Source organism: Sitophilus oryzae, unplaced genomic scaffold, assembly GCF_002938485.1.
Source record: "Sitophilus oryzae breed Bouriz unplaced genomic scaffold, Soryzae_2.0 scaffold_1512_pilon_pilon, whole genome shotgun sequence".
Lineage (NCBI taxonomy): Eukaryota > Metazoa > Arthropoda > Insecta > Coleoptera > Curculionidae > Sitophilus > Sitophilus oryzae.
The window spans coordinates 3,145,405-3,162,182 of record NW_022146184.1 but is presented as its reverse complement, the minus strand read 5'-3'; the positions used below and the strand labels follow the sequence as shown (position 1 = coordinate 3,162,182).

The window sequence follows — 16,778 nt, the reverse complement described above, 5'->3', positions numbered from 1 at the left end:
TCGGCAGAACGGCATCGTTAAATGAAACTACACATATCGAAATGAATTAAATCAAATTGTTTAAGTGATATTTTCAAAAGTTAATAACTCGGAAACGGTTGGTTTGAGGTACATTATGTTTATTACGATTTTCGCCCAAAATTTAAGGAAGAATTGAAATACGCAGTAATATACAGGGGGTTCTATTTAAAAAAAAATGAAACTTTTATGTGCTACGAATTTGCGACCGACCCTGTATATTTAATTTTATAACTCGCTAATAGATATTTAAAAATCCTATAACTTTTGTATCTAACTCTTTGCGGTACCACCTATACTTCACCTAATAATCGACTGTTTCCATACATAACAACGACCCTGTATACTACGTAATTACAAAAAACTATGGAAAGGTCCCATTAAAGTATATATTAAATTGATAGTTTTAAACTTCCCTGATTATCTTGTAAGCTAAAATTAGATTAATATATTCCTGTTAGGGTTATGAAAAATAGTTTTTGTCTCGTTGCTATTTTTGGGTAAACATATTCATCAGACTTCAAGTTAGATGGCTACAATAAATAATGTTAATTATGACGGAACCCGGGTTGGCAAAATTAAGGTTATTAATCACGGATATTTCAAAACATTTCTTGTTTCTAGTGCGCATACCGTCGTTTTTAAAAATTAAATAGAACTATGTTTATACGAAATATTGCCAAAAAAATGAGTTCATTAATTTCACGTCTGCTAAAAAAGTGATAAAATTGCTATAAATTAATTTTATCTAACTCTTTAATATGAAGCTACCAGCGCAAAAACGGCCAAAAACCTTGTTTTGAGAAAACTTTGAAATAAAGTTTAGTGACAATAACGCTACTAGTTTAATTTTCAAACAATATTTTGATATTTTGCTAGAGACTTAATGACCTAAAATTTAAACATAAGTATATGTACAGGGTGGTCGAAATTGGTCTGTTTTAACAGAGAAAGCCTATTTCCTGACTAGATAGAGTAAAACCGACATAGATGTCACGATTTTTGAGACACGTTTAATGACGTAAACCGCCTTTTGATATTTTCACTGCCAACAGAAATTTTGAAAATGGTCCATAACTTTTTTATTTCGCGGAATAATAAAATTCTGCAAAAACGTTCTTTAGGCACTTTTTTAAGCACAATCCAGTGGCGTAGTCAGTTTTTTTCTATGCTTGCTCTTTTTGTCAGAAATAATAAAAATATAATTTTTTAAATGGAAATCATAGTTGGCTATGAACTGAAAAAAATGCTGGCGTTAACCCTTTCCAACGATATAAAGTTATGGGTATCTATTTCTAAGAATGAGAGAAATATTTGGGTTTTTTATCTTTATATCGAAGCGGGCCTTGATTTTGCGTTGACCTATTTGCCTAGTTATTGTATATTACGATTTAATATTCTATATTATTATTTACCTGTATAAAGAAAAAAACGTTTTTTTCAGTGACGAATATAGTTTTCTAAAAAAATCATCAAAGATGTTCAAACTAAGTTTCTTTGCTAAATACACAATAAACACATTTTTGCGCACATTGAGTTACAACGATTTATTAGGTGAGCTGGTGATATAAGTCCAAAAGCTTGCCTAGTAGCCTTCTGCAATTCTTCTCTCCTTCCAATGTTTCTTCCCTTATATATAAGATCTTTTAATTTCCCCCATAAAAACGTCGAAAGGAGCTAAATCACAGAACCTAGCAGGCTAAGATATGGGGCCCCTTATTCCAATCCAAATCTCTCTAAATTCTCCATTCAATAATTCAGTTGTAACCCTGGCATTTTAATTATTGTAACTGGTAATACTAATTAGAGATTCGTATCAGTCTTATATTTGTTACTGTAAATGTCCGAAATGTGGTAAAACCTAGAATAAGCGCGCTAAACCTAGGATTTACCAAAAACATTAACTAATTAGATTAGCCTGGTTATTTAGAGGGTGTAAATGCATTGGTTAGCTTGGTTATTTGGAGGGTGTTAATGCATTGGTTAGCCTGGTTATTTGGGGAGTGTTAATGCATTGGTTAGGTGGTTATTTAGAGGGTGTTAATGCATTGGTTTGTCTGATTATTTGGGGAGGGGGGAAATTAATGCATTGGTTAGGTGGTTATTTGGTGGGGTTGGTTGGTTTTTACTACAACTTGCTTATTCATACTTTTACCAATGCGGTGTGGTAAATCCTAAGATTTACTGTTTGGGTCCGGTAAAAGTCCGAAATGGAAGCAAAATAAATAGTTTTCGGGCTTTTACCACATGGTTTTGGTAAATCCTAGGTTTAGCGCGCTTATCCTAGGTTTATTAACAGTTGCTATGGAAAAAACAAAATTAACAAATTATTGGCTTAAATAGAGCCAATAATCAGCCCTATTAGTCTCCTATCCATTAATCATTTTATTCAAAGTTGGTATTTCTAAAAATAAACTTTATTTCAAAAATTCAATCTTTTTGAAATAAAGTTTATTACATTTATTTTGTCACACATGTTTACATTTAAAGAAGTGGTATATATAAAGGAGATTATGGTATTAATTAATATTCATAACAAATAAAAATAACATAAAAAGACAATTGTAAAAAAGAGAGATAAAATAAACCGGTATAATACCCATAATTTTTGTATAAGCTTTCTTTATGGAAAGGCTCGTAAACCAGTTTATAAAAAAGCATATTTTTTGTAGAGCCAGTATAATATTTAGGGGAGAAATAAATTCGCTCAAATTCCGCAATCCCCCGTCCTGTCATAAATGACAGAACATAAACTGGGTTACTCCCGAATAATATTTAAGCCCTTTTCACATTATCTTCTCGCATGCGAATGATTACTTTTTTAAAGCTAAATTTGCATTTTTTCCGCCGCGGGATACGGATATCGCAAATATTTGAATTCGTTGGAAAATAATATCGGGAATACGCTTCTGCCCTACCAAAGAGGTATGCTAATGAAGATCGTTCACGCCTCGGTAAGTTGTATTGTATTGATTTGCTTCTATGCGGAAATAATATACGGTGTGTTATAAATAATGAATATTTAGTGGGAGAATACAATGGTCGATAAATTGGCAATATAGATTAATAGTTTAAGTCTGTATGTATGCAAAATTACTCTTCGAATGTCGAAAATTGACTCAGAAATCCTTATGTATACAGGGTGGCGCCTCTCATACGCCGCGGAGGTTCCAAAGAGATCGACAGTTTGTATTGAAATGAAATTTTGTGAGCATATGTAGGTTAATTCAGAGCACTTTTTAAAAATATAGAAAGTTCTACAGGGTGTCCTCAAAAAATGTACATATCAAAGTTGTGTTTTTTGTAATAGATACGTAGGGTTTAGAAGTATATGACTAAAATGTAAGGTTTCTGACATATTTAACATTTTCGAGAAATAAAGAACAATTTTTAAATTACAATAAAAGCTATCTAAATTGGAACTTACCCGGTATAGCCTAATATGTTGTTAAAATTAACTATTGTATTTTAAATCAAATTAAAACTTAAAAAAAATGTTATACAGTGTGAGACAAAATTAATATTGAACATTGGTCACATTTAAAATCATATTACTCTTTTATTTTAAATGGAACACCCAGTATATTATTTCGATATTCAATGGAAAATTCATGTCCCTTCAAAATACTATTAAGGTTGCCTACCCCTTAAACCAAGATTTTCCTAGATATTTTCATTTACATGATTTGATCTGAGTAGATCTTTATTATTTGATAAAATCTAGGTGGCTGTGGTATGTCTGACGTTACTTCAATATAGCTGTTTAATTAGTCCAACTTTAACAACTAGTTATCATTTTGTATCAGTTAAGACAAACAAAGTTGTCAAGGATTTGCCGAAAATGCAAACTTATACTACATCAGAGAGAATTGATATGATTCTATTAGTTGGTGAATGCATTGTGCATTCACCAATTAATAACTTTTATTTTTAAGAATTCAAAGTGATGGAACTTCAAAAAAAAAGAAAAACTAAAGGAAAAATCTTGTCTAAAGAAAGTTGAAGTAACTGGAATTCAAGGACCACAACACAGGTGTTTTAGCTAGGTTTAGCTAGAGAGTTACTTAAGAAACAGCATGGAGAAGAGATGTACCGTATGATCGAAAAAAACCGCGTCAGCGATGACTATGAAATGAAGATTGCTGTCATTTCATATGTAAATTTATATGGGAAATGTCATCGATCGTCATTTCCCAGCCAACCGGACGCCGTTTTTTTTTCAATCATACGGTATAAGGTACATTGTGCAAGAAAGTAAACTAAAATTGTAACACAAAAGAAATAAAAGCAAATGTGAGTTGAATAACAGGTTTTTTAAGGTTCGTGTTATAATATTAATGAATTAAGATATGCGAATTAAAAATGAAATAAGTAGTTTGATTTATGAAGTTTTATTTATTTTTTACCTACTATAGAGCTTTTTTTAACTGGTAATGGTTTATAATTGAAAGGATTTAAATAAAATAATTTATAAATTGCTGTTTTATCACTATTATCCTGACTTAATGCATTCTCTTCGTTCTGATGCTCTAACAGAGGCTCTCTTTATTTTGTCACACTCCTTATAAAGTCCGGCACTAGCAACAATAGTTTTTTGCACCATTTCTATGTATTTATAGGTGTTTATACCCCATACGTTCTAAAATGGTTATGGTCTACATACTCAGAATAGGTAAGTCTTTTCCAAATAATCTAAAATCGAATTTATTGGAATAAACAAAATCTTCAATAGTAACAATGTCTTAGGTTATGTTAAGCAATTTTGTCAAATAAAATCTCTCATGCCTTTGCTCATGCGTCAAATTTTTATCCGACAAATAAAGCGCTATTTGGCAGTTCAGGGTTCTAAATAAGATATCTGATGGATAAGGTTATTTTACCTAATAGATATTGCTATCTATAGGTGAAGATACACGTTTTTCTGTTATCCATCAAATAAAATATATCTGGCGGATTATAACGCGCTATCTGTACCTGAAAACACGGGGGTAAAAGTAAAAAATAAAATTAAACATTTAAATATAGCTGCTGTTTTACCGCCACTTTAAAATTATCACTAATAAATTTTCTTGATAAATATCAAAAACAATCCGCCACAACCAATTTACACCCCATTCTTCCAGTTTAACTAAATCAAGCCGTTAATCCAAGCCTCACACGACGGAAACGTTGCTTGTTAGCGCCCAGATCCCGACCCGGTGATAATTTTGGCAATATAATATTAATGCTAATTTTGCCTAATTCGACGTGACACGTCTGAGCTCGCCGCGCGCAAAACGTATTGCCAGTGAGTTGGGGTAGATCTGGTCGTAGGGGGCGCTACAGCTGCTCGCGGTCCTCGGCTTGGTCGTCTAGAATGTCTAGATGGCGCTGTAAGGCTTGAAATACGGCCAGTTTTCGAACTGTATCTGTATAGTATAAAATACACCCGTGAAATTAAACATCGAAGAGACGGTTCTGTCGGAATATTGAAACCAACAGCTGCATATTGTTTATGATATTCTCATAAACACGTGGTGTAAATTATATTTAAGAATATATTATATGTTTACAGTAGTAAGGGTTAGTTTTGGGTCGAGACTTCCGTATGTAAGAAGAGTACAATGTCTTTATAATATACTGAACATAGAGAGAACAGTAAAAACTTTGCCAAACATATGAAATAATCCGAGAGACTGTGCACATTGTTAAGAGACGTGGGAGGGGATATAACAGATTCGTCGCGGTTGACCGGTTGACCCAATTACTAATTAAAATTCTAGAGAAGTGTGTCGCGTTCAGCTTCACGATTTAATTACGTCTCGTGTTACTTTATTTGTTTACTAGCGTGTACCAGCGACTTCGTTAGCGTCGAATTATTCATTTGTAATGGTGATGATAAAGCAAAGCAAGAATTTCCATTAACATACAACTAGATAAAATTTTCTCACGTTTATGTCAGTATGAGCAAAAACAATATGGCGATATTATTATATAACTTGGTAATATTTGAGGGGTAGTTTCATCTCGTTGGAATTTGACTTTCGAAAAATCCGTTTGCCAAAAATAAGCTTTTTACGTCAAGCAGTTTAAGCAGAATCGTGGTTAAGAAATTACCCAACTTTTTGAAACACCCTGTATGATTTTTTAAAAACATTCAAAATATGTAAAAAAAACAAAATAGATTATGCTTGTCCAAGCGTTTTCCCGAAAAAACTAACCGTTTTTTAAATTACGAATATTGTAATATTTGAGGGGCGTTTTCACAAGTCGGTTCAGAACGTTCTACGACGTTTTCCGACGCCTAACTTCCACTTTTGTCTATTTAGCCAGAGATCATCAGGTATTTCTCTATTTTCTAGTTCTTTATCCACACCCTCCCTCCAGCTTCGTTGCGGCCTTCCTCTTTTATTTCTGCCTCGAGGTGTGCACAGTAAAATTTGTTTTGGTATTCTGTGATCGGGCATTCGTTGCACATGACCAAACCATATGAGTTGTTTTGTTCTTATGTCGTCCACAATTGTGTGTTCTGCTCCCATAATCTCCCTTACTCTGTTGTTGGTTATTTGTTCTCTTTTAGATTTTTCAGCAGATCTCCTCCAGTAATCCATTTCGGTCGCTAATAGCATGTTCTCTGTTCTGCTTTTCAACTGCCATACTTCGCTTCCGTAAGTTATTATGCTTTTCACTACCGTATTATATATGTTCTTCTTATTAGCTTTAGAGATTCCTTGATCCCACAGTACACCTTTCAACATAGATATTGCCCTTCTGCCTTGCATTATTCGATCTTTTATACCCTCGTCGAGTTTTCCATCGTTAGTTATTTTTAATCCGAGATATTTATATTTGTCACAGTTTTTTATCACGCTTCCATCCTCTAAGACTATGTTCTCTTGTAACCGCCCTACAGTCATACATTTAGTTTTGGTGATATAATGTTTATTACCTCCAACTTCCATTTCTTATACTCCTCTATCAGCTTCCTTGCCATATTTTTAAGGTCGTTGTGATCGTTGAGGACTATCTGGTCGTCCGCAAAAAATAGAGTGTATAGGGTGTCCTCATTTATTAGGGGGATTCCCATTCCTCTACACTTAAGCATCCATTTTTTTAGTGCTTGTTGCAGGTATATTTTAAATAGTATAGGAGATAGGCAACGTCCCTGCTTGAAGCCTTTTGTAATTTTTATGCTTTCTGACAATGAGTCTCGTATTTTTATTCTAGTTGTGGTGTTCTGGTATAAGTTCTTAACTGCTTTAAGCAGGTTGACATTTATGTTAATTATTTCCAACGTTTCCCACAATTTATTTAATGGTATGCTGTCATAAGCCTTTTGGAGGTCTATATATAGTAAGTGTACCTATTGATCTTTTGCCGTTTTTTTCTCTAAGACCTGTGTTATGGTAAACAGATGATCCACAGTAGACCTTCCCGCTCTAAAACCCGCCTGTTCTTCTATTTCTATCTCTTTATATTCATAAAAAATTCATAAAACTCACCGGTTTTTAAATAAAAAATATTTTAATATTTGAGGGATAGTTTCACCCCCTTAGAATTCGATTTTAGAAAAATCCCTTCTTATTGAACCTCTACACGCTGTAGTCAATCTGTTTTCCAAAAATCAGCTTTTTACGTCAAGCGCTTTAAGCAGGATCGTAATTAATCAATGACCAGGTTTTTCGAAACACCCTGTATTTTGAAAAAATCTTAAAATATATAAAAAAAAAACAAAATAAAATATACGTGTTTAAGTGTTTTTTCGGAAACTTGATCGTTTTTTAAATAAAAAATATTGTAATATTTAAGGGGTGGTTTCACCCTCTTGGAACTGGAATGTCGAAAAATCCCTTCTTATCGAACCTCTATACCCTAGAATCAACCTGTATGCCAAAATTGAGTTTCTTACGTTGAGTGGTTTGAACAGGATCGTGATTAATCAGTATGTCACTTAAAGATTTTATATATTAGTATAGATTTATTAACGAATCGTTGTAATTTTTCCTATACCTTGTAAATTTTGTGCAAGTTATAAACACTTGCATTTTTGGTAAAAATAAGTCGAATTGAGTTGATGTTCGACAGTGATCGCGGTATTAGAATTCAAAAATCGATATCTTGAAATTTATTAGAAATAATTGATTGTAGTTTTTTTCAAAAACTTTCTAAATATTTCTGTTATATTCTCTTGACAGACAGTATGTGAAAATCTTTATAAATAAAAAAGTTACACGAATGCCGAAAATTGCAATGCACTAAAAGTAAACGGATAAGGTTTGTAAAAATTTTGAATGAAAAAAGAAATAAGCCTATCGAATTTTTCTAATTTAAACATCTTGTGAAAGATCCAAACTTCAAAAATAAAAAAAAGTTTCAATATTTAAAGTAGTTCTTGAGTTATCGCGTGTTATGTGTTAAAAAGTCGAGTTTTTAAAATATCGCGGTTACTGGCGTTTTCATCTTATAAAAAAATGGATACCCTAACGATATCCTTATAATTCTAATTCAGATGCTGTATAGAAGATATAATAGAGAAGAACATATCTAATGATTTTTTTCTAATTAACTTCTCAAAAAAGTCTTTTAAAAATAAGCGGTTTGAGATCGTGATTTTACTTTTCTTGATAGGGAGAGGCGTGCCGGAGAAATGTGGCAACGCCAAATTTAAGGAAAAAATCTTTTTTTTTTAATTTTGAAAGTATCAGATATAACCGACAAACCAATAAAGATGAAATATGTTTCTTTTATCGAGATCTACCAACCCTGAAAATATTTATACTTATTTAATACAATACTCGCTCTGTATATCCTATTCTATATTCTTTGGAATATACTTCCAATTGTTAAGATATGCTAAAGTTTGTCCCGAGAAACTGTAGGGTTTCTATTTAGTTTATATAATCTAGGAGAGCGTTTGTTCAGTAAACTAATGTATTATAGGGCTGCGTGAGTTAAAGATAAAGATAGTAATCCAGATAGAAATAGGTTTAGGATGTTTGGGTTTTCGATTGATATGTAAACGTGAGAGAATCCGCCTTTGCTTTCAAAGTAATGTATAGAAGTGCTCTTGTTTATCACATAGGAGAATTTGATTTCATAAACTACTGTTGAGTTTGAAGTAGCAACCAATCAACCAAATTTAATTAAAATATTGTCTGTATTTATTAATATATTAGAAATTTTACTAGTTATATTTGTAAAGCTCAATAAGTGCTAACTTTAAATAGATTGAGTCATTCATATAACAAATACAGGGTGTTCCTTAATGCTGATTTTCGAACCTATTTAAAAAAAATGCGTAAGAATGTATGTTCAACATCTTAAATTTTGAGATACGGGGTGGTAAAATGTTCTATTTTTTTTTATAACTCTGAGGTTTTATAATTATCTTTATGAAATTTCATATACGTCTTATATACTTTCATATACTTATATACTTACATATACTTTCATATACATAAAACTGTTTTTTTTGGTGTACAAATTATTTTTGTTGTATCTCTTAATTTCCATCTATTAATTAATCCATATAAAAAGATTTCCACACAACTATCACCGCATCAGGTTTTTAATGAATGAAGAGAATGTTCAGAAATGAATGAAGATATTTAAAATAATTTGTATTCTAAGAGAAGTCACTGGCATACCATTTTTTTCTTCAAAAGTATTCAATGCAAAATCCGTAGAGACGCCACTGATTGAAATAAATAAATAGGCATTTAGATATGTCGAAAACGCGTACCAAGTTTTATAAAGATATCTATAATAACACCAGAGTTATTATGAAAAAAAAATTATAAAAATTTACCCCTCTGAATCTCAAAAGTTAAGACGTTTGAGACACTCATGAAGATTTTTTCTTAGAATATGTTTAGGAATCACGTCCTTAAATATTAGCATGTTATCAAGGAACACCCTGTATATTATTTGTAACCTGGCTGTAGAATGTGTTAACACTCTGTATAGGAAATATCTATAAATAATAATTTTCATTGCCATTATGATGACTGAGATCTCCCGTGCCCGTTCATAATTAGATAGCTTATGATATACACTTTCTATCAGTAGGTAATAAAAAAAATTTATTGTATGATTATCATGTATCAACATTTAATTATCATGTCTTAACTATTTAACTGCATTACGTGAGTAATAATTATTATATCTTTTTTAATTTAAATATTATAAAACTAGGTGTAAGCTTAAAATTTTTCGAATCTTGCTTAATTAATAGATCACAAAAAGTGTTGTTGGATCAGGTGTACTCTCCAACGGCTAAAATCATATCAGGTGTACCTCAGGGCTCCATCTTAGGGCATCTGTTATTTTTAATATACACAGCTGATTTGCCATTAATAATCAGCCACTCTAATATCGTCATGTATGCTGATGACACTCATACTTTTGATTCTGATGATTTAAATTCGATTTCCGACAAGGTAAATAAAGACTTAGATTTAATTTTAAAATTTTCAAAATCTCATTCACCAAATATTAATTCAGAAAAAAAACTAAACTTCTATTTTCCACTTCTAATGTCAAAAGGCACTTTCTCGAAGCTAATCTACAAATCAACCAAGATAATAAACGGCTTAGTTTTGTTCACTCTGCTAAAGATCTAGGTGTAATAATAGACGTTAACTTAAGATTTCACGAACATATATCAAATCTTGTTAAGAAGTGCTTTGGAACTCTGCGAAGTTTATATGCAAATAGATATATTCTAAACTACAAAATAAGAAAGAAACTTGTTGAATCCCTAGTATTATCTCAACTGGTATATTGTAATATTCTATACTATCAATGTCTTGATACCATAACGTCTAACAGACTACAGAAGATACAAAACTCCTGCTGTAGATTCTTTTGTAAAGTTAATCGGCATGGTACAAAGAAAAACAAGGTATGATATTGCGCAGGTTGGTCGCTACGTCACAGGTGATAACAGGCGTTATTGGTCAGCACGCTCCGCGCGCCAATTCAAATCGTCAAGGTATTGTAATGAACCTGTTTTTTGTTTATATACCGTCATTGAACTATCGCTAAGTAAGTTACTGTGGAGCAGTGCGTAAAGAGTCAGGCTAGGAAGCGGGAGACCGGAGTTCGAATGTCGGCCGGGGCATAACTTTTTTATTTATTTTTTTAAATACTGTTGTATTCTATAGTTTATTTGTAGTATAATAAAAAGAAGTGTTTATTCTGTTATTTTCTAATCTCCGGTATTCATATAAATTGATTGTTGGTACAATACCTCATTTAATATAAAATAATATCCTACTTTTTGCAATGTATCGGGCTCTAATTATACCTAAATGTAATATATTTTTACAGTGATATACCATATTGTAAACTATTTAATATTTCAGTCACTAAAAAGGAAATTTGTATTTAATAATTGCCTACCATTAAAGGAAATTTGAGATATAATTCTTGATGGGCATATTCTGGGTATGTCTTCCTCTAAATTTTGGGTTTCGTTCAATATTCTCAAAATCTGAAACATCTACGTTCGTAAGAAGCACAGGTCACTAATTATAATAAACTTCACCCTTGGAATTACTTCTATTACAATTACAATACATTCATCTGCATTGGCATTTTCTAATTTTTCGATGGGAAACAATCAACTTCTCAACATTTTTTAAATGATGTAACAATTCCTCTTGTGGTTACTTTTCCATAGATATCCTCATCTCTGTCCCTATAAAAATCGCAAACTAAAAACCTAATAAACAATTTTATACCGAATATAGAAATAAATTTAGTATTCTTACCTATTTTCGTCCAAATCCATGTTAAATAATATTTTGGATTTTTGTCTTTTATTTTTAAATATATTTTTGGAACTGCTGGTTTTAGTAATTATTATTAAATTAAACGAACTAAAAAGTCAGATAAAATCATAAAATAATCAATTCTTAACCATAACTTTAAAAAATGCAGATCTCCTGTCAACTTTCTTTATTTTTTATTTATTCATTATTTTCCTAGTGACGTCACAGGTGATATGCGCGAACTGAACGAAGTTGGAGCCGATATCGATCATACCTTGTATTCTTTGTACCATGGTTAATCGGTACAGTTATATATCACGTTTCATAGCTGGTTTGAAATGGTTAAAAATTAGGGAGTTATACGAATATTATTTGTTAACTTTTATCCATGGATTGCTGGTGGTCGGTCAGCCTGAATATCTAGTCTCAGAACTCATCCCTAGAGGTAATGTAATACAAAGATCTGCAGGCACTCTAATAAATTGACTATGCCACGTCATTTTAAATCAATTTTTAGAAGGTCTTTTAGTTATAATGCTGTTAAAAACTATAACTCGTTGCCAGAAAGCTATAAAAAATTACAGTTCAATTATATATTTTTTTCTAAATATATATTTATAAAAAAACAGACTCTATGAAAGAATTTCACGTATATGGAATGCCGTAAAGAATCTCAAATACTCTCTTTGTTAGACCGGGAATATTCTAAAAATGCGGATGAAACTTTATGAATGAATATTCGCTAAAATGTACTCGATTTACGTTTCCGTGAACGGGCCGCAACAAAGCAGTAAACCGTTTCCGATATGGTTTGATGGCGGTTCATTTTCCCGTCTCGCCTTCTGCGATGGCAAATTATTAACCAATTCTAGGTTAATACAGGGGAAGGGGAGTTGATAAAGACACTCGCCGCAAAAGGATACGAGGGTAGGTTAAACCCTTCGCAGTAAAATGTTCTCGGGTTACGGAAAGAGGGATAACATTGGTATATAAATACAATAGACACAGACTAAAGTACAAAGAATTTGATTGATTTATAATGAGCACTGAATTATTTTGTGCGTTAATGATATACAGGGTGGCGCCTCTCATAAGCCGCGGAGGCTCCAAGGAGAACGTCTGTTTGTATTGAAATTATATTTTGCAAGCGTATGTAGGTTAATTTACAGCATTTTTTTAAATATAGGGAGTTCTACAGGGTGTCCACAAAAAAGTTCAAACATCAAAGTTGGGTTTTTTGTAATGGAACGCCCTATATATTAATTTATTTTCGGATTCTAGGAGAAAAATAAAGGTTAGTTTCATTAGGTATATGACTAAAATATTAGGTTTTTGACATATGGTGTCTGCCATTCCAATGGTCAAAGGAGATGGACCCCTTGATACCCCAGGGTGGCGCACCTCGTTCGCGTCGGTTGATTGACGAAAACGGAAAGATGTAGAGATAAAATATTTTATGGGTATATGTGGGGAGACAATGTGCACAATTTAAAATTATTTTGAAATACACAGGGTGTTTCAGAACTAAGATCCATACCAAAGTTATGTTATTTCTTATGGAACATCCGGTATTTTATTTCATTTTTGGATTTTGGGGCCCTAAAAAAGGCATTTATTATAAGGGTTAAATATGTTTAAAACCTTTAGTTTTTGAGATATTAAGGGATATTTAAATTTGCATGCTACAATAGAATAGACTATTAACACCCTGTACATTTCTTTTCAGAATTAATTCTTATGCTAAACTCAGCATAAGGTAGAAAAATAAACTTTACTGAAAAATGGTATAGGTTCCTTAAATTTATACAGAGCTATCAAAAGTTCAAATTGGACTTCTACCAACCTAAAGAGCAAGCTGGTTTCCGTTCCGAATTTGGTACCAACGATCATCTGCAGTGTTTAAAAACTTTAATAGAAAAAACCATCGAATACAATCGTCCCCTAGCACTGATATTTGTCGATTTTAAAAAAGCGTTCGATACGGTAGAATTACCGGCCATCCTAACAGCGCTACAAGAATGTAGAATCGAACATCGATATTGTAACATAATAAAAAACATATATGACAATGCTACAACAACTGTAAATCTACATTCCACAACTAACCAGATAAAAATAAAAAGGGGAGTTAGGCAGGGCGATACCATGTCGCCAAAATTGTTTATTACTGTTCTTGAGCATGCATTCAAAATGCTAGCTTGGCAACAAAAAGGAATAGTTATCGATGGAGAGAGACTCAACCACCTACGTTTTGCGGATGATATCGTTATAGTGTCAGATAGTCTGGGAGAGATCCAAGACATGCTTCAAGAACTTAACGATGCATTACACGAGATTGGACTAACAATAAATTTTGACAAGACTAAGATAATGACTAATATGGTGCCCAGCGAACACATACAAATTCACAACAACAGAATAGAATTAGTCCACAAATATGTATACTTGGGCCATGAGATCAAAATAAGCAGATATAACCAAACCTGTGAACTGGCTAGACGAATTACCTTGGGCGGCTTACGGAAAAATGAGGGACATCTTTAGAGCAAATATCCCAATACACCTGAAAAGAAAGTTATTTAACCAATGTATCCTCCCGGTTTTGACCTATGGCGCAGAGACACTCACTCTAACAAAAGCAACCGCAGAAAAATTGAGAGTGACACAGAGGCGGATGGAGAGATCTATGATTGGCCTGACTTTGAGAGATCGAGTAAGAAATGAAGAGATACGCCGAAGTACGGGAGTGGATGACATTATCCAGCGAATCACAAAACAAAAGTGGAGATGGGCTGGACACATTGCTAGAATGCCAGACGGGAGATGGACCAAAAGACTTATAGAGTGGAGACCAAGAGCCGACAAGCGTAGCCAAGGCAGACCTCCCACCCGATGGATCGACGACCTGAAACGAATAACAACTAACTGGATTGCAACAGCTAATATCCGCGAGAACTGGAGACGTTTGGAAGAGGCCTATGTTCAACTATGGACGTGAAAGGGGGCTGCGTGATGATGATGATGATTATGATGATATCAAAAGTTGCTGATCTATTTTAAGAATATATTTTATATAAAAACTTTGTTATTTCAAATGCAACACCTTGTTTTTTTTAATAAATCGAAGCAGATTCAAATGCTCTTTCACACTATATTAGGGTTTCCTATACCTATCTAGCTCAGATTTTAAATAAAAAGCGATTTTTAAATAAAATTGTAATCAAGATGGCTGGTGTCGCCATGGCAATTTTCTAGTGACAGTTAGTAACTATTTTCAAAGTCGACGTTGGTTTATGGACATTATCATTTATAATTTATAACAGTTTACTTAAATTTACCTACAATAGTTTAATAAGTAAATATTCATTATTTTATCAAGAAAAATAAAGCAGTATCTGCTTGTGGAACGAATAAATATGTTACTAGTGATATTATTTTTTGAAGAAAATGATGCTCAAAGATATCCAAATAGGAATCTTCCTGATAGGAGTTTCTTTGAAAAACTTCTTGTCCTATTTCGCAGAGCTGGTAGTGTGGTTTATAAAAAACTTATTAGGCAGAAAGCTGTCACTGGAAGTGAAGAATTTTGTCGTAAGTGGCTCTTTTATAGAAAATCCTTATATCTACAAGTCATCGTAAAATAATTCAAGGACTACTGCTTCGTTTTTCTTGATAGAATAATAAACACAATATTTAATAAATATTATTTTTTATTAAACTATTCTAGGTAAATTAAATAAAAGTATACGATATGTTCATTTATAATAATCAAATACAATCATTAGCCTACCATTAAATATGATTTAATATCCTTATTTCTTATAGTAGCAAGTTTCAGAAATTGATATACCTAGTATTTTTTTTCATTGTACCCTCTGTGCAAGTATAGGCAAGGTATAAATTCAAATAAGTCCATAAACTAATTTCGATTTTGAAAATAGCTACTAACTGTCACTAGAAACTTGCCATGACAACACTAGCCATCTTGATTACAATTTTATTGAAAAACCGCTTTTTATTCAAAATAGTTTGAAAGAGCATTTAAATCTGCTTCGACTTATTTCAAAAATTACATAGTGTTGTATTTGAAATAACGAAGTTTTTATGTAAAATAAATATTTAAAATAGACCAGCAATTTTTGATACCCCTGTATACATTTAAGGAAGGAATAACATTTTTCTGTAAAATTTCTTTCTACCTTTAAACTCAGCACAAGAACTAATTCTGAAAAGTATTTGCAGCATGCAAATTTAAATATCTTTCAATATCTCAAAAACCAAAGATTTTAAATATATTTAACCCTTATAATAAATAACTTTTTTTGGGCCCAAGAATCCAAAAATCAAATAAACTACCGGGTGTTCTATAAGAAAAAATATAACTTTGGTATGGATCTTAGTTCTGAAACATTTTGTATATTTCAAAATAATTTTAAATTGTGCACATTACCTCCCCACATATACCCATAAAATATTTTGTTGCTACATCTTTCCGTTTTCGTATAATCAACCGAGGCGAATGAGGTGCGTCACCCTGTGTTTTAACATTCGATTCATCTCTTCAATGAAAGGTTCTATGGGTATTTCCCCAATTGCACAGTAAGAAAATCTAAAATAAAAGAGATAATTTTTTGTAAACACTGTTGAATTAATCCAACGGAGACCACTTTGTCAGCATTGGTTTACTAATAAACAAATTTGCCTAACGAATGGGAAGGGATGTATATCTCTTTCCGTCGTTGGATGACAAAAAAACACAAAAAATAAAAAAATAAAATATTTAAAATATCTAAATATAACTATTCAAAAACACTTTTTTTGAACATATCACCAGTCGATTAGTAACTATAGTCGATATGTTTTCAATACGTAAAAAAATGTAAAACGAAAACGTAAAAAATATTTTTTAAGTTTTTGAAATATTGTTTGTCTTTATCTTGTCAAGATATCTTCAAAATTACAGTGCACAATAGAAAATTATTTTCAGAGAATTTTGATTTACATTCT

General features: G+C 32.1%; 1 protein-coding gene across 1 annotated transcript; it reads right to left on the bottom strand.

Moving 5' to 3' along the window:
• Positions 1-6,272: 6,272 nt before the first annotated feature.
• Positions 6,273-6,959, bottom strand: LOC115878442. The gene has a single exon (XM_030894952.1). It carries the CDS (start codon positions 6,957-6,959, stop codon positions 6,273-6,275), a length of 687 nt encoding a protein of 228 aa, XP_030750812.1.
• Positions 6,960-16,778: the final 9,819 nt, after the last annotated feature.

Excerpts from the sequence above, each read along its gene's own strand:
- LOC115878442 (XM_030894952.1), bottom strand. The coding sequence starts at position 6,959 with ATGGAAGTTGGAGGTAATAAACATTATATCACCAAAACTAAATGTATG.